This window comes from Oratosquilla oratoria, chromosome 16, assembly GCF_046742065.1.
Source record: "Oratosquilla oratoria isolate Oo_2021 chromosome 16, ASM4674206v1, whole genome shotgun sequence".
Lineage (NCBI taxonomy): Eukaryota > Metazoa > Arthropoda > Malacostraca > Stomatopoda > Squillidae > Oratosquilla > Oratosquilla oratoria.
The window spans coordinates 47,452,201-47,477,200 of record NC_134792.1 but is presented as its reverse complement, the minus strand read 5'-3'; the positions used below and the strand labels follow the sequence as shown (position 1 = coordinate 47,477,200).

At 39.2% G+C, this 25,000-nt stretch overlaps 1 protein-coding gene across 1 annotated transcript in view; it reads left to right on the top strand.

Annotated features, from left to right (window-relative positions):
- The window catches only part of bbg (PDZ domain-containing protein big bang), a 277,607-nt gene that overhangs the window by 46,036 nt on the left and 206,571 nt on the right, over window positions 1–25,000 (top strand). Inside the window, exons 2-3 of the mRNA XM_076199723.1 lie at window positions 5,236–9,366; window positions 9,920–11,844. Of these exons, the coding sequence (XP_076055838.1) occupies window positions 6,131–9,366; window positions 9,920–11,844 (5,161 nt within the window). The 5' untranslated portion in view covers window positions 5,236–6,130. The remainder of the gene's footprint in view (window positions 1–5,235; window positions 9,367–9,919; window positions 11,845–25,000) is intronic.

Below are 25,000 nucleotides of genomic sequence, written 5' to 3'. Positions count from 1 at the left end.
ATGGTTTTGTGAGAACGTCACGTCCAGTAGAATAATGGGGGAAAACCGGTTGCGAGATGGATTGAAGGACGCAAAATGTCCTGTTCTTCATTCGACGGTGAGTGAAAGTCGAAATTGAAAAAATAGCGACTCCTATACCCTTCCCCTTTATTTGAATATGTATTTATTTGTATATTTATGTATTTATTTATCTATTATTCTGTTTCTATCTTTAGTAGGCCATTTTGAGAGGTTTACCCGTGGTCCCTATTCCCAGTCGTAGTCCTCGAGGTTAGCAGAAAGAAAAGATACAAGTTAAAAGTGATCAGGATTCTCCTCTGAGTGGAGATTTAGGTCCGCCTCGGGTCCGTAGGGGTGTCACCCAAGTCCGTAATATATTGACTGTATGGGAATAGTGAACGGAAGATGGGGTTTATTCATGAGGGTGAAATGTCAGTTGTTTGCCGGGCGTGTTGTTCTTGTTGAAGACGAACCTTTTATGGCTCTGGTATGTGAAGCAGCGTCGAACTCGGATGACGGTCGTTGGCGCCACCGACTTCCGGGAGCGGGAGGTTGATGATGATAGGCGCTGCTTCTCTCTCACACACATTTTTTATTTTGTTTTATTATTCATTTTCATGTTTGTTTATTTGTTTATTCATTAATTTATATATATATATATATATATATATATATATATACATATATATATATATATATAAATGTATATATATATAATATAGTACATATATAATATATATAGTACATATATACTATAGTATATATAATATATATAGTATAATATGTATATATATATATGTATATATATTTATTTATCTATTTATTTACTTATTTGTTTATACATTGATATATTTTATTAACTTATCTAAATATCTATCTATTTTTCTATTCATTCATTCATCTATGCTTATTCATATTTTGCTGTCCATTGCTTATCGGTTTTCTGGGTTTGGTTCAGGGATTGTGCTGTTGTATTAGCAAATGTATGGGTGGAGGGAGGACGGGATGCATTTTTGCGTGTGTGAAAATTAGGGTTTGGTTTGAACTTGTTTGATATGGTAATCCAGTTTTATAATTTCTCATTTAATTGATACCAAACGAGAATGTTCATTTGAACGTCGGACTCGAGATAAAATGAAACTTCAATTCCTTGGACATGGTGGCGCACCTTATAGCTTTTGTTCTTGCAAATGGTCGGCGATTTTATTTAGCTAAGAGGACGAATGGATGAGAGCCTCTTTCCACGTAAGGCTTGTGGAGCTGCCTGATAGGGGCATATTTTAAAAAAGCATAGCTATTTTTTATATATTTATTTTATACGAGATTCCAATGATGCCTGATGCGTAGATAGTATTGTTGATTCTTTGTACGTGAGAACTGGAATCGGCCAGACGATACTACGTCATGTCGCACTTGAAACTGGTCTGCCTGGAGGAGGTGGAGAGGGGGGGGGGAGCAACGCGTCACCAGATTGTGAGAAAAAAGAAAATGGCTCGATTAGTTACTCAGCTGTATTCTCCACACCAGATGATGCGAGTCATCATACTGTCAGTGTGGTAGTGGTTCCGAACCTGCCTCATTGAAGACAAGGAACTGAATCCCTCAATAACAGGGTTTTATGATAACTTTAAATTTTCGCGCAATGGCTCCCTGCTTTGTCGTTGCAAGACAGACTAGTTTCTCATAGGGGTTGGAGTATGCTAGTAGTTTCCCTTTTAGAGTATATATATATATATTCGTTCGTAATTAAATCTGAGAATAGTCAAGTGTACAATTAGAAAATAACAGTAAACAGGTATTGAAGCTTATAATGAAAACCGGATTTATTTTCGTTTCGCGTCAGATAGTAATGCATATTTTCTGCGGTGGGCAACTTTAGCGGTGGGGACTGACTTTTTGTTGTACTTGCGTGGAAATAATCATGGGCAAGCAAACAGGTTGTAAATACCAATTGAATCTACAGTTAGTGTGTCCATCGCTCCTAGTTTTGTTTTTGTTCCATGAGTGGCGTGACCATTTGTCACATGAGGGCAGTCTTGGGCTGTCTTCGTAATGCCCATGCCAGCGGTTTCAGTGACAATGGTGACCCTCTTTGTGTGGGGTAAGGCAGGGCCGATCTACCCGAGTTCTGGCAGATAAATTAACGTGACTTGCACTTTGTCACGAGATGCTGGGTTCAGGTTGTCAGACACGCTCGTAAACACAATAATCGTCGTAGTCGTCTCTGGGTGGGCCACGCAACCACGTTGTCCTTTGGCGTACCTCATATCCTCCCCCTTCCTTCACTCTCCTCTTCCCCATGACCTCCCCTCGGCCCAGGCGCGGATATAAGGGGGGGGCCCAGGGGGCCCGGGCCCCCCCCTTTTGGCTTTGGCCCTTTGGCCCGATTTCATTTCAGTTCACTATTTCATTTTTATAATCCATGTTATAATCCATTTTTATTATCATTGTATCATTTATGGAACCGCCGTCTTCTCTTTGCTTAGGCTGCAGTGTGAATAATCCTTTCAGTGTAATAACCTTTGCATGTTACTTTTAAGGCTACTATTATAGGTAATATTATAAAGTATAATGCTTACTGTCTTATATATATATTCTACATTTAAATTGAGGTCTAATGTCTCTAGGTCTCTAGCTATTAATTTCTTACTTTCAATAAAGTTTTGATAAGATACAAAATTCCTCTCTCATTTGAATCCGAAGAGAAACACTGGCACCTAGAGCAGATGGTTATGCCCATTCATTTAGGTCAGTCCGCCAGTTATTAACAAATAAGAATCCCGTGAGTGGAGAAACGGTAATGCTAATGCTCGTTAAACAACCGAAAATTCTGCCGTCGGGCCCCCCCCAAACTTTGTTCCTAGATCCGCGCCTGCCTCGGCCTTCGCGACCTCCCAGTGACTTCTGGAAAGACTTCGCTACCGTGCTCCGGGAACTGTTTACAAAGGTCGTTCCCCTTCGTTACTGACGGGTTCCACTGGAGATGAATGGAATCGTTTGGCGTCTGAAAGAAGAAAATGTAAAGTGTCACCCGGGACGGAACGAGTTAAATTAGCTTTTCAATGAATCTGTACAACAACGGGAGTAGTATTCGTTAAAAATCGTAATATTTTGACAAAGGAAACAGGGTTATGTTTTCAACGAATTAGGAAGTGAAAGCAAGATTCAAGGACATAGATCTGACTGTTCCACTGGAAAAAAACGTGGAAGATGGACTTCTGTCACATTTTATAATAATAACTTGAGTCCAAGGAACATTTCTGAGGACGAACTTAGGGCTCCCACTCCACGTTCTCATAGACCCGAAGTCACTGCTCCCACCCAACTCAGAGGCGGACTAAATTGTCTTTTTTGTCAGGGCCTTTTATCGATATACCATAGAAATAATTTTCATTTATATGATATAATGTACTATGATAATATTATATAATAATGTAATTTAATATAATAATATGGTATAGCATAATTTTCATGATAACGCACAAAACATGTAAACGTGGCTGAATGTGTTTACAGCACTGTGACGGCAGTCGAAGCCTGCTCATCGTTTTAGTTTTAATGTGTTGAAAAGAATGAAAAAATCTTTTTCTTGTTTTGAAATTACACGCTTTTGGTATCTTGTGTGTGTCCAATGATTTTTGTGTTTTCCACTAAACATTTCCCGTGTTAGAGTGGTGTTGTGGCATGTGATGGTGTGAGATTTTGGTGTACCATTTTGGAGCTGGAGAGTAATTCTTTTACTGAGTGTTGTCGTTGTGTATCCTATGTAAAGTCCAGAGATGGTTGAAAAAGGTATTTAATATTTTGAAAAAAGTCCATTTATGCAAGATACATCGACATCTTTGTTAGACGACAAAGCGAACCTTACACACTTTAAAGATGTACTTCAAGAGATCTATGGACTTTACTATAGAATTTAGTCATGAAACAAGCTTGCCAATCTAGCATTCACTTAGATGTGGGTTTCAGTCCCACACTTCTCTCCGATTCCCAGCAGTGACTGTCACCTGCCCCAGTAGTCTCTAAAGCGCATAATGGGGCAAAGGTGACTGCTTCGTTTCGCATCTATATGCCTCCAAGCGTAGGCTTCTCATCACCTTTTATTTTTTATTTTGGGGATGCTAAGCTGAGACATCCTGAATTAGACCCTACGCAGCCTAATAGAGCCATCGCCCCCTGCCTGCATCTTGGTGCATAATGCACAATACCCACCCACCCATCCTTCCCGCGGTTACAACCGTGACCGACTCCTCTCGCCTGCGATTCCCTCGCCCTGCATCGTCACTCTTCATTATTATGGCCTCCTCGGCCTCCTCCCTCTCCTCCTCCTCCTGTTCCTTTTCATAGTTTCTCTTCTGGTCATTCTGTTGGTCCTGCTTTTCCTCCTGTTCTTCCTCCTCCTCTCACTTGGTCCTCCTTCTCTTCTCCCACCCCCTCTTCTTCCCTTCCTTCTCCACCCTGCCTTCTCTTCTTCCTGTTCTACTGCTATTCTCCTTCACGTCTGCCTTATGGTTCTCCATCACCTCTCCTCACTACGGACGTCCCTGTACCAAGACCTTGTCTTTTCTCAGATCCCTCTTCCACTTCCTCTGCTCCCTAACGACCTGTTGTTCCCCCTCCCCCGTCTCGCTTTGCTTCACCTCCTTATTACCAGTCCCTCGTTGGGACCCTCCATGCCTTCCTGTGGACTCCCAACTCTCTTTAATTCTTTAATGGTTCTTTGATCCATTCTATCCCTCATTAGGCACATTCTCCCTCCCTTTCCCTGTGATGGCCCCTCTTGTCCATGCACAAGAAATTATGGAGACTAGATTGATGCCAGGCCTTTCAAAGCAGCTCTTTTAACCAATGTTACCCAATTACTTATTAAACCTACATTATTTCTTTTTAAATATGAATTGAACACTTATAAAAACAATCATCAAGTTTGCTGAAGTTATTTGAATATCAACTTGGAGATTTTTCTTCATTTTGTAATTTTTCTTGTTATGTTAATGTATGTGCTGCTATAATTTTTAATCAACAGCCAAAAGAGCTTTCATTTGACAATGGAACTTCACCAAGTTAATGTAAATAAACCAGTCTTGATTTTCTTTACTATAATTTCAGTAGTAAATTAAACATTTCTAAACCAAAAGAATAAGAGTAAGATATTTTTAACATAAATTCAAAACTAACAATAATTGTAACAAATTCAAAGGAAGTAGTTTATTAATTCCTTTTAAAATATTGCAGAGAGCTTCTGGAGTTGCCGATCAGCGGGACAAATCAGCTTCCAATGGAAAAGGACTGGGATCAGGAATGCAACATTTGCTGACCTTTGATGCACTACATGCCAACACAACAAAGTTCACCCAGACCTGGAATGACCCCTCCATCTGAAGAAGGAATATTTTGACAAGCAAGGATTGTGAGCTTAAAATAGGAGAATTCTGGCACTGATTTCTACCTCATTGTGACCTCTTCCAGTGCCATGAAATTTTTTGGAAATCCTACATGAGCTCTGAAACCCTCTGGAAATTTGATCTGAATTGTCTTATCGTTTGATTAATAGCCTCTTCATATCTGGAATCTCTTTTGGAAATGCAACCATATCTAGCATGTAGTTTATATTTATGGTCACCTATCTGCTTTATAAGAAAATATCAAATAATAGAAAGATGATAATGTAATGTTGCTCATGTTGAAAATCAACTTTTATATTTTTATCAAAAAACAAAGTTGTTATTCTTAATAACTTTTATAAGGGAAATCAGTAGAAATACCATATATGTTTGGTTGAGAAGTATATTTAATTGAGTGATCTTGATATTTGTCATGAAGTTGTAGAGTACGGCAAGGACTTTAGAAATATTTCTGTATACATGTTTGATTGCTCCTCATGGGGCTGAAAGAAATGAATGTGCAGTAGATAAGAAATCAGGTCTGTACACCTGTACTGATGTCAACCAGTCATGTCTTTGATATAGCTAATAAGACAGGTGCACCAGGTCTTATGGATTTCTGTTTTTCAACAGCATTGGATGTACATGTGATAAAGTCATATGCTGATAGAGAAAGAAGAGGCAGAAGGCCTCAGCAAATGAATCATGATTGCTAAAGTTCACTGAGCTCATAAGCAGTTTTGATCATGAATGACACAATTTCTTTCACCACTAGAGATACTGCCCATGTGGCAACACCTGAGCTGGTTACACGTGTTGTGGTACCAGCATCAGAAGTGGATTGGAATCAAAATTTGACAGGCGAGGCAATGTCTGATATTTCCACATCTAACATAGCACCCCATGCAGGTGCTGGGCAATTTGTTACTGTGGTGGCTGTAGGGAGCAGTAGGACAGAGTTGGATGAAAATGGAACTGCAACTGTCAAAAACAATCTTAGTCTCCGGGTAGAGGAAGGGGCCCCTCAGTTGCCTACAAACAATGGGAAAGATGTAGCAAGTGGTGATAAGCAGGAACACCATGAGGAGGCAGAGCAGGTGGTGGTGTTCCGTCTCCCTGGAGAACGTCTTGGGTTGGGCCTTAAATTTGATGGTGGTGCTCAAGCAGCCCAGTGCGTTCGGCGGCTTTTCATCCAGAGCATTGCCTCAAATTCCCCCGCAGCTCGAGCTCTTGTACCCTGGGGAAGTCTTGAAGTTGGAGACCAAATTCTTCATATAGAGGGAAAGCCTGTGTCCTCAATGACGCGTGTTGAATGTGTCAGTCTTCTGAAGGATGCTGCTATGCGAATAACTATTGGAGTGTTAAGGGGGGGTGGTGAATTGCCAGATTTAAAGGAAACACCATTACCTGCACCCCGGAGTTTTGCAGATAGTAATGGTAGTAAGGCCACAAATAGTGCCACTTGTCCTCCTTGCATTGTTGGGGAGAAACGTAAAAAATCTCTGCCGCCACCACTGCCTCCTAGGGGTCGAAACAAAAAATCACCAGCCCGACCACCCAAGGAACCTATGGAAATACACACACCTCCTAAAGCCTTTCAGGATTTGAATGAGGTAGTAGCTGGAGATGGAAGTGTTGACTCCCCAGTACAGTTTATTGAAGACTTTGAAATCCCAGAAGAAGTAACAGATACTCTTTGTCCCAGTTGGGATAGTAAACTAGATCTACCTCCTCCCCCCGCATATTACCTCGACCTCCTTAAGCAGGAAGATGCTCGTGGGCTATGTGAAAGTGAAAGTGATGAAACAAATAGCTCTGCTTCTACTGTAGTTGACAGGTTATCCATATCTTCTTCAACTACTGTATCAAGGAACTCTTCTTTCAATGCACACTCTGAGGTAGTTCGATTTGATTTGGCTCGAGCTCTTAGTCCTTTTGAACAGCTAGAGAAAGAATTAGACAGTAGCCCACCAGAAGGGTCTAGAACAATGTTGCCTAAGAATGAAGGGAGTCCAAAACTTAGTGACCAGCATCAAAGTCCTACAACAGATCAATCCAACAGGTCAGTTGATTCCAGCCCAGTAACCTTGCCAGCTGAATCTCCTGAGGCACCTCCATCACCCAAGGCACCACCTGTGAAATCTGCAAAGACACGTAGTGGTATCTTGAATTTGCCATTCAACATCAAGTCTAAACCCTTTCCATGGAGTAGATCATCCTCATCTTCAGGCACAAATACAAAATCTGCAGGGCAGAGTGATGTGCCAGTGGTTCCTAAGAAAAGTAAAATATTCGATCGCTCTGGTGATCACAAGACACGGGAATATTCTTGGTTAGAAGGCATGAAACCAGGCAGGATACGTAAAAACCGATCTCCTGAGTATCAAAACAGTAAGGAAGAAGAAACCATACCAGATGCTATATTATCCTCTCCAAACAACAACAACAACACTCACATGGAGATGCAGGAAGAAACTGTAGACTTCGTGAATCTTATGAAGGACTCGGAGAGCAAGAGAAACTCTCAGAGTTGTGATGATATAGTCTATGCAATCCAAGAAGAGAAGGGAATAGACAGAACTTCAGTTAAAAAGGGCCAGTTAATCGTGCGAAGCATTTCAGTAGGCCATAGGAAGTTGGATAAATCACTGTCAGAGCAGTGTAGTCAGAGTGATTTAAGTTCTAGACACTCTGAATGCAATGTTGTCATTTCTGATCGTGATTGTGATGAGGATGGTGATATAATTAATGGGGATAGTGATGGCAAAGTTACAAGAGGTGGAGTTCTGAATAGTAATGAAGAAATTCATTCAGAATATACAGAGGTTAAACACCAACCTATACATGAAGAAGGCACTGAGGAAGGTGCCTCTTCCCCTCAGCATCTTATGTCATCTTTAGAATCTTCAGACATAATGCATCATGATAAAGTTGCAGGTACTAATATTCCTGCATGGGTATCAGCCACACAGAAGGGAGAAGTTGGTTCTTCATTTATTGAATTTATCCATGAATTTACTGAAGACCAAATACCAGAGAAGAACACCCAACTTGAAGAAATGGATGTACAGAAGTTAGACTTCTCTGAAGAAAGTAGTACTTATCATCCAGTTTCTTCAGAAGATAGTCTTGCCACAGCAAGAGAATTGAAATCATCAGTAGATAATAATGTAGGTTTAGGTCATGTTGATATTGCAAGGAGTGCCCAAGATACGGTGGAGTTAAATGTAGAGGAAATTGAAAAATTAGCATGTGCAGTAAAAGGTAACATTCAAGGGGATGAGAAAAATATACATGAAGAAGCTGAAACTTTGGAAGATGCACAGGCGACAAGTATGAATGAGGTTCTACTGGGGGAGACTGACCAAGGTCTGTCTGTGCAGGATAAATGTGGTAGTCATTTTAGAGCACAGATGAATGAAACTGATATGAACAATTCTGAAGGAAGCAGTGTGGAGTCTGAAGGTGTAATACTTAAAAAAGATGTAGATGGGGTGACTAATGAGGAACATATGAATGAAGGCACTCAGGCAGATGTGGAAAGTGTCACAATGTCAAATGGAATTGTGTGCCAAGATGACAAAAGGGATAGAAATGCTGATTCTTTCATGCTAGAATTACTGAATGGTATTGCACCTGATATGCAGGTTGAAGATATAGCTCGCAAGATCACCCTTAAGCACACAGAACGTCGCGGCCGAGAGGATCTGGAAAGTGTTGTGCGGAATCAGCTTAACCTTGGTGAAGAAGTAGTCATTGAAGTGGAAGAGGAAGAGGAGACAGAACAGGTTGTGGAATGTGAGAACAATGAGGAAGTCCAGATGGTTATATCTGCCCTTTGCAGTGGTGGTATTGCAGTGATGGGAAGTGATAGTGAAGTGGAAACTGTTACAGCAGCAGATGGAGACAAATCAGATGTTGGAACAAGGTTGCAGACCCAGGTGGAAGCCACAGCATCCTGGATGGTCCAGGACAACAAAGCGTGAGTGGGTGCCTCCTTGTCTGTGTTCATATGCACAGTCACAGTGTGGCAGGAAAGACTCACATTTTCATAGTGTTGCACAATTTTTTTTATGAGAATATATGCATGGGATAGTGAGACCCAAGGTTTAGAGTAGACATAAAGATTGAGACCTGTATTAAGAATTTCAATTTTTTTTTTTACAAGGATCCATGTGTTGTATACTGTAAATCACTTATTGCAAAGAATATTAGTATATATTAAGTGTTAGAAGATATGCATGCTATTAGTGTAATGGAATAGTATATTAGTATTAATATATATTAGATATATGCATGCTATTAGTATATTGGGATAGAAGGTAATTGTATATATTAATTTTCTTATGATATAATCTTGATTTTGTTTGTACTTATTTGGTCAAATGAGAGTAGTGTTCATTGAATTGTGTAATACTTGCTGTAGCAGATAAGATTCACAATTATATAGGCATAGCTAGCCAGGCTGAAAATTTATGTTTGACTTGATAACATTTAATATTCCTACCTAACTAACATAAGTATTGTGTTTGCAGGAGTGACAGTGAAGAAATGAAGCATGTTGGTAAAGTAAGCAGAAATGGAGAGATGGGTGAAGATGTGCAGAATTTGGAGAAGTGTGAAAACAGCATTGAGGTAACAAAACATATTGTTCAGGATATGATGATCCATAGCTTGGTGAACCAGCCTGAAGTGACACCAAAGTCTTCAAATGCACAAGAGCAGAATGGTCTAGTCACAGCTAATCATTGTGCAGCTGATGCTAATGTTGAAAGTATGAATTGTGATGGAGTTGGAACAGAGAAGATCCAGGAACCAAGAAAAGGAGTGTCTCCAGTTGAATGTGAGGATGACTTAACACCACCTACAGTAGATGAAAAAGAAATTAGTACTGAAGATTATTACTCATGTGTTGATTATGAAGATGACAGTGATGATGGAACTTCATGTGATGATGATGACATTTTTGGAAATGATGATACCCTTAGTGGTAGCAATGAAAATTTGAATGATACTGTAGATTCAATACCAAAGAGTGAAGTCAATGAGTTTGACCAGAAGGATAGGACTAGTGTTACTCCCACTAGGGATGACAATGGATGGAATGGTATAGTGACTAGGCCAACTGAACTGACTCTCACACACATAAACAAACCAAAGAAAATAGATGAAGGTGTATGTTTTAGCAATGAGTACTTAGAAACCACAGGAAAGCCAGGACAGCAGACTGCCAATAGGGTTGCAAATGTTAGTACAAAGGGCAAACCAACTAGCATAGATGAGTTAGGGTCAATTTCTTACTTAGAATCTCGTACCTCATCTGTCCTCCCCATGACTCAAGGCACAGATATGAGTATCACCTCAGCATCAACATGCTTTCAAGAAACCAATGGGACCCAGCCTACATGTACACTTCAAGATACAGATTCATCACTCCCTAGAGGGACTGCTCTAGATGAATTGGAGAGTCATGGAAATGGTTCAGAAGCTTTATGTGAGGAATATCAAAATAAAGCAGCACAAACCAAAGAATGTGCAACCTCAAAAACCATAGTAGCTCAGCCTAATGATAAGATAACACTTGAAGAAAAAAGTAAGGAAAGTGTCTTATCAACAGAAATGGTTCATGAGGAAGCAGCAGTACCTGTTGTGCATGATGCAGTGGGATTAGGCAAGAGGGGAGTCGAATTCTCGTCTCAAAAACCTGTACAAATAGTGAAATCAACAAATGATACAATAAGTGAGACTGTACCATCAGAAGTAATGACACACTCAATCTTATATCCAGAAAAAACAGATGAGGCTGTATTATCAGGAGGAATAGGTAAGATACAAGAGTCCCCAGCAAAAATGTTGTTGAAGACCAAATCCTCAGAATTAGACTCATCAACTGAAACAAATACTCAAGTAAAACCGTCGGTTCACTCCAGATCTCCAGTAAGACCATCAAGCGATACAATATCTTCTCCATTAAAAACATCAGTTAAAGTATCATGTGAAGAAACATTACTTTCAGAAAGAATAGCAAATGATACACATTCATGTGTTTTGAGATCTGCAGATAATGCTGACTCAGTTCAAGTGAGAGAATTGGAGACTTGTTCAAAGGAAGAATTATCTCATGTGGGGTCAACATCCAAAACTGACATCTCATTATCACAAGGAAGTGAAATTACAGAGCCTATGAGAAATCCCAAGGCAGTGACACTGGATTCTGTGAGAGACACATCTTCATCAAGAAATGTGAGTAAGAAAATGGTATCCTCATCTGTATCTGCAAAGGAATTGGCTGCATCACCAGACCTGTCCCAATGTTTAACTATAGATTCTCAAGAAACTAGTAGCAGTGATCTCCCTCAGTTTGAAGAAACACAGCAGAGTTTGTCACAGACAAGTGAAAGAGGACATATAGATTATCCAGATGATGGGCCTCACAAGGAAGAGAGGACCAGTAAATTGGGTGAGTACAATATCTGGTATTAGTTTTTTGTGGTGGGGTCATAGATACTAGATATTTGCAGTTGAATTAAGTATATGTAATGATTAGATGGATAATATATTGATATTGTGTTCATGAGATTCAGATGATAAAATTAAGGAAAAAGTGAGGGATATTGTAAATTGCTACAGGAATATCTAGATAGGATTTATGTATAGGCAAGAGTGGAAAATTATGTTTAATGTAAAGAGTTGCAAAATTTTGGAAATGGGGAAAAGAAAGAAGCAATCATCATGACAGATGAAGTGGTCAATAAAGTCTATCTATCTATCCATATACCAAGGGTTTTTCCCCCATACTAGGGAGTTAACCAAAGTCAAAAGGCATATACCCCTCCCTTTTCATCCCCACCAATTCCACTTCTATCCACCACTCTTTCCTCCCTTGCATCTTACCTTCTCTTGGATGATGGATCATCCCTGTATCCTGCCCACTGCCTAGGGTCAGAAGCAATACAAGACTCAGCACATCCACAACAAGGCTGCTTCACTTAATTGGCGACCTCCACTCTCTGCCCCCTCATACAGAATTTATGTCAATGTCAATAAAGTACAGATGAGAGGGAGGGTGGGAGGGGTGTGGAGTGTATGTAGGGATGAAATGGGTGGGAGTGTTTTTATGCCTTCCCCTTTTTGGCTACCTCCCTTGTAAGGGGGAAAAAGCCTTGGTATATGTATGTATGTATGTACATATACCAAGAGCTCTTTTCCTCCTACCAGATAGGTAGCCAAAGTCAAAAGGCATAATTCCATTCCCACCTATTTTGCCCCTGTCCATTCCACTCCCATCCACCACCACTCCCTCCATTTGATCTTGGGTCCTCCTGATTGATGGGTCATCCCTGCATCTCGCCCATTGCCCTGCGTCAGAAGCAGTGCAACAAGACACAGCACATCCACAGGAAAGCTGCTTCATTTAATTGGTTACCCCTTTCTCCATCTCCTCATGTAGAAACATTGAAAATGAGGAGAAATCCCGTCACGCTGCGTCAAAATACGTTTCACACATAACCACTCCCTAATCCCCCCTTCCCCACCCACTCCCTTCCATTCATCACATGCTTTTTACTGGTGAGAAATTATCCACAATCAAGACTCCCAGGTCTTTTTCTACTTTTACTTTATTGACTAATAGTAGTCAATAAAGTAAGAGTGGAAAAAGATCTGGGAGTCTTGATTATGGATAATTTCTCACCAGTAAAAAGCATATCAGTAAGATAATAGAGAAGGGCTGTTGATAAGTACAAGAGTGTTATTTCATTATATTGAATATATTATGATTCAAATAGGTTCAAACAAATTGAAATTGCTCCAGGTGCAACCACCAAACAAAGGACATAGAACACCTAGAACACTTCATTTTGCAATGCCCCACACATAATCCCTTGACAACAACACAATATATTTTATCTGAGTCACTTGTGGACCCATCCAAATACTGTTGTCTGGTTACCTGAAGGCTGTGGGTCTTCTGCAAGTGAGACCAGGGGCAACAGATTGATTAAGATGACAAAACTTGTTAAAAAATTTATCTGCCCCAGAATGGAATATGCAATGGTGATGTGGTCTCCACACTCAAAGAAAGACACAAGAAAAATAGATTAATAGCCTGGCTGACAAAACATTTGGCATTACCAACACTGGAAGAGAGAGGAGAAGGGCCATGTACAGAACTATGAAATGTGTGGAAAATGTACGATATAATAGTATTGGATGAAAGAATATCAAAAGGTCAACAAATAATCCAGGTGGACAGCATAAATGAAAACAAAATATGATAAGTGGAGACATTGAGATGCTCCATTAGTATAACTTCAATCTAGTATATTACAGGTGAATTTACTGCCAACCAGAGGACCCATTATTACTGAATTCGAAACACTTGTGTTCTATAGGTAAGAAATGTAGCCATCAGTTCTTCATGGTAATAGGAAATGTAGAATCAGATGAGTCCTGCAGAGAAAAAAGAGTAAACAGAATTTTGCAAATGCAAATTTTATAGACCAGAAGAAATTCTTGGAAGAAACAGATGAGAAGGAATCCTGAGAAATAATGAAAATAAAAAAGAAATGGGAAATATTTCTGAAATGAGAAAAATTGAGGTGTAAATAAATATGTACCAAGAATGGGTTGAACATAATATTGAAAAAAGAACTGGTTTAACAGAAGGTGTAAGACATCAAAACAGAAAACTTTAAGGCATGGGAAAGGTGGAAAAGGAAAAGGATCAGTAGAATAAAGGAGGAAAGCAAAAGAACAAGAATGAATATACAAGAATGAGAAGAGGGAGACAGAAACTTAAAAAAAGTATAATTTGTAAATGTAAAAACGAACTTAAACAATTCTATAGATTAGTAAATGGGAAACTGTGATATGGAGTGATAATAATTGTTGCCTCAAATTTCTGTGACTGGAGACCTACAGCCCTACAGTGGCTGACAGTGGTCCTTAGGCCCTTCCAGGGATCTCTCTGGGAAGAAACTCTGGACTGTTGTTTGGATTATATTAGTGTGGGACAACTTTTGTGCATATATCTTCCCAGAGTGACTTATGGTACTGTCCGGAAGCTGTTGATGGTTACCTGAATGATGCTGGTCTTCTGCAAGAGAGACCAGGGGCAATGAACTCGCAGAGCAAAGTGACTAACAACTTTTGTATCACTACCTTATAGTAGCATAAGGTGAACAGTCACCAGTTGTCAGCTTCAGTTGTGTCTTCATATTCTCAGACCACAGTGATGCTGCTCACCCTAGACATTCATTAATCCAAGAAAAATCTAATATTTCACCCTAATGGAATAAACCTTCCACTGACCAAAAATAAGAAACTTGGTATACTCAGAGTGGTTGTGGGCACAAAATTTGGACATCAAAAAGAAACTCTTAGCAACTAGTAAGAATAGGCCTTTACTATAGATCCACAGAATGGTTTCCAACAGTCAAGAAAACAAACAGGGACCACATGCAAATGATACAAAACAAATGAAATCCAGAAAAAAGGATAACTGGTTGCATCAAAACACCAATAGAACACCTACTTTTAGATGCTCAATTACTGGCTCTTTGATAAAAATTTGTTAAGTCTAATGCATATGATCACCTCACTCAGAAGCCAGATTGTTTATCTATTATCAATCTTTGCTTTTCAGCTTCATCTATCTTTTCCTTATTACCCCTTTTCTAAGTTGTGCTACTGCACCAGTAAGGGAAACTATTTTATAGTTTGGAGTACATTTTGATTGTCAAGATTTTTTCTAAGTAGTGAGCTCTTGAAAATTTTTATGATAGATGGACATAGTTCCTCAATCTTATGTTTTGGATGCTGTCATTTAATAATTTCATTAGAGTCCATTATCATTTATTACTGGGTGCAGTGCATTTTCGTTTTCATTTGCACTATTTAGGAATAAATTGTTTAGATTTCTTCTTTCCCATTTATATCAAAGTTTAGCTTTGTACTCTTGCTGCAGATAATAGATGATGGCGGGGTCGCCAATTAAATGAAGTGGCCTTACTGGGTGTGCTGTGTCTTGCTGCACTGCTTCTGACCTTGGGCAGTGGGCAAGATGTAGGGATGGCCTGTCATCCAGGAGGAGTCAAGAAAAGAGGGAGAGAAGGGAGGTGAATATGAATGGAGTGTGTGGGGATGCAATGGATGGGAGTGAATTTATGCCTTTGACTTTGGCTACCTCCCTTGTAAGGGGAAAAATGCCCATAGTATATGTATGTACCTTTTTGCACTGACTTTAAACACAACCCCATAGTAGCTAGCAATGGTCCTTGAACCCTCTCATAGATCTCTGGGATGAAACTTTGGATTGTTGTCAGTGGTGTATATGTGAAGGGCTGTAACTAGCTAGCAAGAAGAAAAGGAAGAGGGTAGCAGTCACCAGTTGCCAGCACTTGTATGAAAAATTGAGAAAGAAATAGTTGAAGTTGGTAGACAGATTTAAAGCCAATTTCTTGGAGCTGCATTTCCAGATAAAGGGTTTTATATGTTCTTTTAGTTTTAGAAAGGCCCATACTAGTTGTCATATACATTCTTCTATCATGTGTTTACCTAATTGTATTACCTAATTGTAGTCTACAGCAAAGGAGCAATGCTTTTTGGGTCCTGTTTCCTACTCTCAAATTTATTATACCCAGCTTCAAATATGTTCACATATTTATAAGATGGTTGGAAGGGCACTAGTGGGTGCTCTCATCTCACAATCCATAAGGTAGAAACAGAATTGATATGCTGAGCACATGTGTGGAAATAAAGCATGCCAATCTTTTAATGTGTAGTAATTGTAATATAATTTGAGTGTGCTGATTCTAACTACATACTTATATTATAATCACTACATTGCTAGTGCATAACATCCCTCTTCATTTTAAGTTAAACCCCATGAAACAGTAAAAAACATTAATTCACCGTATCAGTCCTCAAGCATAATAATAATGGTAATTCTCTTAGTAAAATAATACTAGCACAGTTACAAATAACAAAAGAGTTACCTCTAGACATGGAAATTAAATTATTCTAACCTCTGTCTTTGAAAACCTAGAACTATATGCATACAAAATCCTAGCCATGCTACTTCATTATGAGAATAAGGAGCTTCAAATTGCATGTAAGTTGGTATATGCTTGTACTTTTTTTTCCATAGTCTGTGTCTCTGGATCTACAGTTTATAATATCACATAGTCAAGGGGTTTTCATTGTCTTTCTGGGCCAGTTCCAGAGACCAGGTGACTATACTTGAAGTCATTTCTCCAGGTGAATAACTTTACAATACACCAGTGATAATTTTTCATGATGAACATGACTGCAATCAAAATAACATTTTCATGTGTTTATTTGGAAACATTGCATTGGGAGTTTTTTTTATTTATTGTTCAGAGTTCTGCAATGTAGTTGTTTGTGATTGTATTAGTAGAGTTGCTGGGTTTAGTGAAGCATGGGATGGCTCTTGTTCAGAGTACAGTAACTGAGGAATAATGTCCTGTGCATTTGTTGAGATTTTTTCAACTGAGGGATTCTGGCACAGATGTGGTCCACATGTCATTTCAATTCATGCCTGTTCTTCATGGTTAAGTAACTAGTCCAAGCTGTTACTGCAAAGCACTTAGGACTTCCAGCATTGTCATAGAATCTTCTTGATTTTTCTACCATAAGTAGTCACTGCTACTTGCTTACTGCAAGATTCATTCACCAAGAAAAATCAAAACAATACCCACATACCTATATCACACACAAATATTCTCTTCTCTTCCTCCACGAGCACCAGACAACAACCTTTGGAAATGCATCCATAAGCATATCACTCACTGCTCCATCAACAAACTGAAAGATAACACATTGCTGCATGCCAGACCCCCTGATATCCATCACTCTGAATTCTCTCTCCCCAGCAAGGACAGAGTCCACCTGGTCAGATTGTGATGCGGCCACTATCCAGCCCTTCTAAGCTACCAGAAGTGGCTGGATGACTGCATTGCAGATAACTGTCCAGGATGCAACACTTCACCCCATACTATACAATACATTATGGAAGACTGGATTGTACAAAATCACAGATACTAACAATATAGTATACACTTTATAAAGGGTTTGTAGGAAAACCCTATTTCAGCTATGGCATTCATTAGGGAGGTGAGACTGCTCAGCCAGACAGTCTAGGGAACGACAACAACTACAACTTGTTTACTGCATAGTTCAGTGATGTTGAGATGGATAGAATCCAACTTTGAAAGTGGCCACTACTTTAACAATTTGTCCAAATATAAGTACACAGGGGTGAATGGAAAATGGTTGTATATGGATGATGTTGTGATACATGAGGTGGAATGGGGGATGAGGTAGTATGTGTGAGCAAAATTTGACGCGGCCCGAAGGGATTTCTCCCCGTCTTCTCCTTTTATGCATGGGGGGACGGAGAGGGGGGGTCGCCAATTTAATGAAGCGGCCTTGCTGTGGATGTGCTGTGTCTGGCGACACTGCTTCTGACCCAGGGCAGTGAACAAGGTGCAGGGATGACCCGTTATCCAGGAGGTGCTAAGATAAGAGGGAGGGTGGAGGGGTGTGGAGTGTATTCAGGGATGGAATGGGTGGGAATGATTTTATGCCTTTTCCTTTTTGGCTGCCTCCCTTGTAAGGGGGAAAAAGCCTTGGTATATGTATGTATGTATAAGTACATAGTAGTCAACTGTGGAGTAAGATGGTATCTCATCAGAACTTGACATCTTTTCTTCTAAGTGGCCCTACTTGCATTTCTTTTAGCCATTCTTTAGAACCTAAACTACTCTCTTGATTAAACCATTGTTTGCAGGGTGGTATGCTGATTTGAAGGCATATTTGATGTTATTATTTGCAAATGTTACTGGAGTATCATTTAGCAACAGCATACTTAAAACTGTTATTTTGTTTAAGGTAGGGGTTGCAGAGGGCAATTGTCCATCTGTATTGGAATGATTACTTCATGGTTTATATCCTAAGTAGTATTGATAATTGGAATGCTTCAGGGCCCATTTCTGTATCCTGTAGTAATCCAAGCAAGGCTTTGCCTCAATTACAAAGCCCCTTCTGTAGATGAATTTGTTGAATTTGGCAAGACCAAAGCTAAGAGAGAGGGTTTTTGTCTCTAAGTGTTCATAGTACTTCTCTGCAAAAGAAGCAGTACTGGAGACAAAATTTATTAGTTTGTCCAGACCAGAGGACATCTGATGGGGCAACACAAACTCTTTATGGTGATGCATCAGAGCTTAGGATCATAGATGATATGAGATTGAAATGTGTAAGTACTTGGGATGACTGAGAGAGTTAATTTGATTCCTTGAATACTATCATCTTCTCTGAGCTCCAATATTGTAGTATATCTTTCTTGAGAGAATTTTGTTCAAAATTGCTATTGTTGAACTTATTCAGGAATCTATTATGATAGGCTAGTGAGCCAAGAAGACTTTGTTGTTCCATAATAGTAGGAATTTGCATGTCCTGAATTGTCTCCACTTACAGATTGTTTGGGATAAACTTCATAATTTTTTGATCTGTCATTTCAGAACCATTTGAAGGATTTAATAGTAGTAAAGTGCAACAGATAGCTGATTCTGTGTACTATTGGTGGGTGTGAGAGCTAGAGAGCATGGATGACTGGAAATATTGGAAGAGAGTGACCTGCATCATGATGATTCATGCTGGATTAAAAAGTAAGGAAATCTTAGCTGCAGCTCAGTGCTCCTTGAATACCATGAAGGCTGTGAGATGTGAGCTGGAGAATTGCAGTGGAGATGTGGAAAGAGTGGCTAACAGGAAGGATCATAGCAGGCATTCTGACTCTGTCTGCACAATGAAATTCATTGAGAAACTGCCAAAAAAGATGCACCAAGATCCAGGGAAGGCAATGTGGACCTTGGCGAGAGAGATGGGCATTGGAGTGATGACTATGAAGAAAGCACTGAAAAAGGATCTTTGCTACTACTCATACAAGAGGTGCAAGGGCCAACTACTCACCACCAAGGCCCAATATGCAGAACAACAGGTGGTTAGCCTACAGTCTGCACAAAGTCCTGTGCTTCATGAAGACCAAGTTCCCTCAATCTGTGGTGGTCTTTGGGTGTGTTTCCAGCGAAGGCCACGTCATACTGCTCCACATCTTTGATGAGGGTCTCAGACTCACTTCAGAAGGCTATATTGAGTTGGTATCCACTGTTGTCAAGTGCTGGATGGAGAGGGTGGCTATGGGAAGACCATATGTGTGACAGCAGTTCTCAGCTCTTTGTCACACCTCTGGGAAAACCCAGAAGTGGTTGTCTGAGAACTTCTACAACTTCATCAGTCCCAACATCTGGCCCCCAAACTCATCTGATTGCAACCCTATGGACTATTATGTGTTGGGCACATATGAAAAAGACACCAATCGTACTGTCTGCAACGCCAAGGATGAACTAATTGCCAGGACCAAACTGGTTTTCAGGCATCTCTTGAAGGATATTGTGATGGCTGCATGCTGCAGGTTCAGGTCCTGCCTGGAGGCCATAGTGGAGGCTCAGGATGGCTTCTTTGAGTGAGTTGTGCTTGACAAAAGATCCTCTAAGAGATTTACTCTGAATTTTGAGAATACATAAATTTTTGGGCCAAGATATGACATTTTTCTTTTCTCTCTTAAAAAGTGTCAAATTTATCCCAAACACCCTGTATAATGTGTCAGATGAATATCTTTTACATCAGGTTGTACCTCCAATATACACACGACTCTTAGAGACTAGTACTTTACCAGCTTGAGTCAGTCTGACTGTTTGGAGTTTACTTAAGACAGACATCAGGCTTGACCTAGGTTCTGCATAGGACCTCCCTGAGACCATAGGTATGTTTTGGAAAAGTTGATTTATAATTCATTGGAAAGTGACAAGTTCTGATGTTACCTCAGAGTAAGCCATGCATTTATTACTATCAAAGGTAGTGAGGTTTCATCAAGAACTACTTAATGGCTTAAATTTTAAGTTTTGAATAAAATTTGCATTGTGAAAGATTCACGTACAGATCTTTAGTATTGGGAATTGGGTGTTGAGTTTTGCTGTGGTGTTGACACTGGCTTTGTAATCCACGTAACTCGTAACCACTCCATTTGATTTGCTATAACTTTCAAAATTGTGACATATTTAGGATATAATGCACAGTAATTGTTATAGAGATCCTGTTAGTATCTTGAAGTGCACATAAATGGCCTATGAGCAGTAGATAATGTTTCAATCACCTTAGAAATGAAAAGATCTTCAAGCTTTTTAGCTGATTTCACTTCTAGCTCACTGGTTTTCTTTATTGTGGATTCAAGGCTTTGGAGGCATAGTTTAATGTGTATTTGTGAATTCTTGTACCCTATAGTCACTTCTTGTCCAAACCTGTACTTGTGATAGTTCTGAATACACTTAGTTTCTCATTTGGATCTTGTGAATGCCATGTAGAAATTGATTGAGGACCATTATAGTGAAGATTTTGTCCAGTGGAAGGCTGTTAGAGATACTGCTGGGTGTTTCTTTATTTATGGTTGTCCAGATTGAACATTGTGGCTGTTCTATGTTAGCCATTGTTGTAGATCTTTTTGTTGCATGTGGTATTTTTAGCAGATATCTTGTATTTGTGGGGCTGTTTGATTAGTTTTAGATCATTAGTACGAGATATTTGATCTTTTATATACTCCATTGTACAACCTATTGGTCTTAAAAAATAGCTGGTACTGGAGTACTCTGTTTTCTATTTCAGCAAAGTACCACCATATCTGAGTATGTTCTTGTGGATATTGGTTTTTATAATATTTTGACAGTATGTATCAAAGGGCTTCTTTAATTCTGTAACTGCCATGATAGTCTATAACTGCAATGACTGTTCTTTCTGGTGATGTCTCTGTTGAAATTGTTTAGCATTTGTTGGATGTTATTTTTCATTATATATATATATATATATATATATATATATATATATATATATATATAAATATATATATATTTTTTTTAGTGTGATGGAGGAATGATCTTGTTGGTTAGATGAGGGTGATATTTGGATGATATTTGGATTCATTCTGGGGCCAATCTTTCCTTTAACTGTGATATAGTAGAGAAGAGCAAGATTGGTCTGCATGATGCCATGGAGTGTGTTTTCAAGATGGGGATTATGTGAGCACTTTAACCAGAATGTTGATACTGTATACTATTGATAGTCCTCTTTTTGTTTGTGGTCTTAAATGTTGAAGTAATTTCTCTTTCTGATGCCTATTTGAGTTCTCTAGAAATTCTTATGTAGTAACAAACATGTACATAAAGAACTTTTGTGGCTGTAAAAGGTGATCACATACCAGAGGGGGTGTAATTGTGGCCAAGGCCCACACCCTTACCCTATGTGCTCAGACTTACAGAGCAAGTAGACAAACATCAGTGGCTGTTGGGTTTGAATGAAGGTCTGTATTGTGTGAAAGACAATTGGAACCAACCCACTAATCATTGCACTTGTTGTAGCTAACTTGTACAGTTTTATTTGGCTGAGAGGGAACTCCAGGTACAGGTTAAGGTTATTGTGATAAATTCATTTGTGTCTGTAATCACTTCCTGGATTTCATCCACACTGATACCAAATTATCTAGATTCAGCTGAGGGGGAAACTCTGTGGCCTTTGACCTATATAAGATCTCATTGATATCTTGATTTTCCAGTTTTTACCACATAAGGATGTCATTCATGATAACTTTAGGAAAATGGAATTGTTTACTTTAATCATTCTTGATACCCTCTTCCCATGTGACCTCTCCCCAAACACAGAATACAACATCAATGTTCTCACATATGTAGATGTCTTAACAATTATAGCAGTCCTTCATCTACAAGATGGTAGCCAAGAACACTCCAACTTGCCTAATGGAATTAGAATTATAGCCAGCTCAAAATAGAATGTCAGCATCCTGTCAGAAATCTTTACTAACACAGCTCATCCTTGACAACTATGAATGAAAGAAACATGCAATGGTCAGACTGAATGACCACCTCCTCTTGTTAGCCAAAAACCCTAAAATACTTTGTCATATATTTGACACAATGTGATACCAAAACTAAATACTGTACCTTGATTGATTAATGACTTGAAAGTGGATTATTTTTGTGACCATTGTCATGTCTGTAATCAGTTAACATGTTTGATTGGTTCTTTTTATTTTCTTTTATCAAAGTAATACCGAACTGGGTACCCATGTAAGAAACTAGGATCTTAGGTATTTTCTTATTCCTAAAGATGATGGAGAATTTAATTTCCATAGAGATTTATCAGACTAATGTGGCTATTATTATTATACAGTGGTTAGATAATTTATCCTGCAAGTAGGTAACTATCATGGGAGGTTTTAAAAGACATTGTTTAGATAATTCCTTCACATATTTCTGCCTGATTTCTAATTATGGTACTATACTGTATGGCCAGATTTCTTTGGGCCACAGGCTTCCTGGAAGAAAATTCTTGGGCAGCATATTGATTGATCTCAAGCTGTTGTTAACCTACTGATACAAAATAAAAAATACATGATAATGAGCATAAAAGTGAATCAAGACAAGATATTGGATATTCCTACACTTTTGATGCTAAAGTTATGCACAAAATATTTTGATAGATTTCACCTATGTATATAATAAATCGCTATCCGGTTATATTGTATTACAGAATTGATACATAATTTTCATTTATTTATTTCATTATTATTATTGTTATTATCATCATCATTGTGGATACTTGCTGGCTGAGTGGGTTAGAGCGCTGCTACTTGTTGTGGAGGTTGTAGTGACTGCAGTCTGATCCTTGCCACCAGCGAGTTGGACCAAGAACATGGCTCGTTTAATTCCACACTACAAAGGGGCACTGATATAGAGGGTTTGCATTGTAAACTGAAAGCATCCTCATCATTATTATTATTATTATTATTATTATTATTATTATTATTATTATTATTTTTATTTTTATTTTATTATTATTATTATTATTATTGTTATTGTTATTGTTATTATTATTGTTATTATTATTGTTGTTGTCATTGTCGTCGTCGCCGTCGTTCCCTAGACTGTCTGTCCGAGCAGTCCCGTCTCCCCAAGGAATGCCACAGCCGAAACTGGGTTTTCCCACAAATCCTTTATAGAGTGTATGTTGTGTTGTTTGCGTGCATGATTGTATATAATGCAGTCTTCCATTATGTGTTGTATGGTATGGGGTGAAGTGTTACATCCTGGGCAGCTATTCACAATGCGGTCATCTTCATCTTCTGGTAGCTTAGAAGTGCTGGGTTGTCGTTTTTGTTATCATTGTTGTTATTATTATTTTATTATTATTATTATTATTGTTGTTGTTGTTTTGTTGTTGTTGTTATTATTATCATTATTGTTATAATTTTTACAATTATTATTTTATGGGGCTAAACCATGTGATACCTTTGGTCGAGATGGTTATGTGATGCATTATCATTATGGTGTTGTGAATAAAAGAATGTGGAAATCAGAGAATATGGAAATATTAGGGGTGATTACCCCCACCCCCTAACTCCTCCTCCCGTAAGTTACGCCCCTGTGATGAAGCTGTGGTTCATGAAGGTTCAAGTTGAAAGAACGACTCAGCATGGTGCGGCAGCGCGAGACAGGGCATAGGGGGATGGGGGATAGTGGGGGTTAGTTTGCCACGACAGAGGTGGGGCTAGTGGTGCCATCACCACAGGTGTGTCGTGGTGGTGGCGGGATTGTCGTCGTCGGTGGTGACAACGGCGGCGGTGGTGGTTGGGTTGGTGGGGTGAATGGTGATGGTAGAGGTGGATGGGAAGGTTCTTCCATGCGGACGTGCCCAATGATCCCTCGAAGCGTTTGAGAGTACTGGTATGGCAAGTTTAGAGTGCATTCACTCTTTGTCGTCTTGTCACCGTGGAAGTCAAAATGGTAAATAAAATTGACGTCATCATGATGAAAGATGACAGTGTCGGCCCTATGTAAACAATACCTGCTCGATCAGTATCACTGTTGGCATGTCAATATTTTAAGAAACCCAACCAATGTTTGGCCACACCCATCCTATCCAAACCTCTTAAAAAGAAGCTTATCAATCGAACCTAACCCAACGTAACTGAAATTGCATAGCTGAACTGCCTCGTATTTTTTTCTGAAAATGAAAACGAAATTAGCGATACATCATCGACATGACGTCCCCGCAGGGAAAGATTTTGCCAGACCAAGCACCAAGAAAATGAACGCCTTTCCAGGGTTAATCGAAGTACTATTTACAGTTTGTGAACCGCGTGTGCAGAGGGGTTCTATTAGCTGAATAAAATCGTCTGGCGCTAAATTTCTTTGCATGTCGTATGTCATTAGCTAAAATAAAATGACCAAAGTCCAACACGAGTACTATTGCCATTGTTAATTATCTGAATAAAATTAGATGGCACCAAAAAGAATCTAGTGATACCCAAATGGGTTACTATTCATGAATTTGTGTGATCCAGTATGACCTTGGAATACTTGTTGGATTCGTGATCGAGTTTTTACACTGGATAAATGTTGTGACCTTGCATGTACTACACACTTGTTCCCTTGCTCAAGGGTGACAATAATGGCTTGAGGTACAAA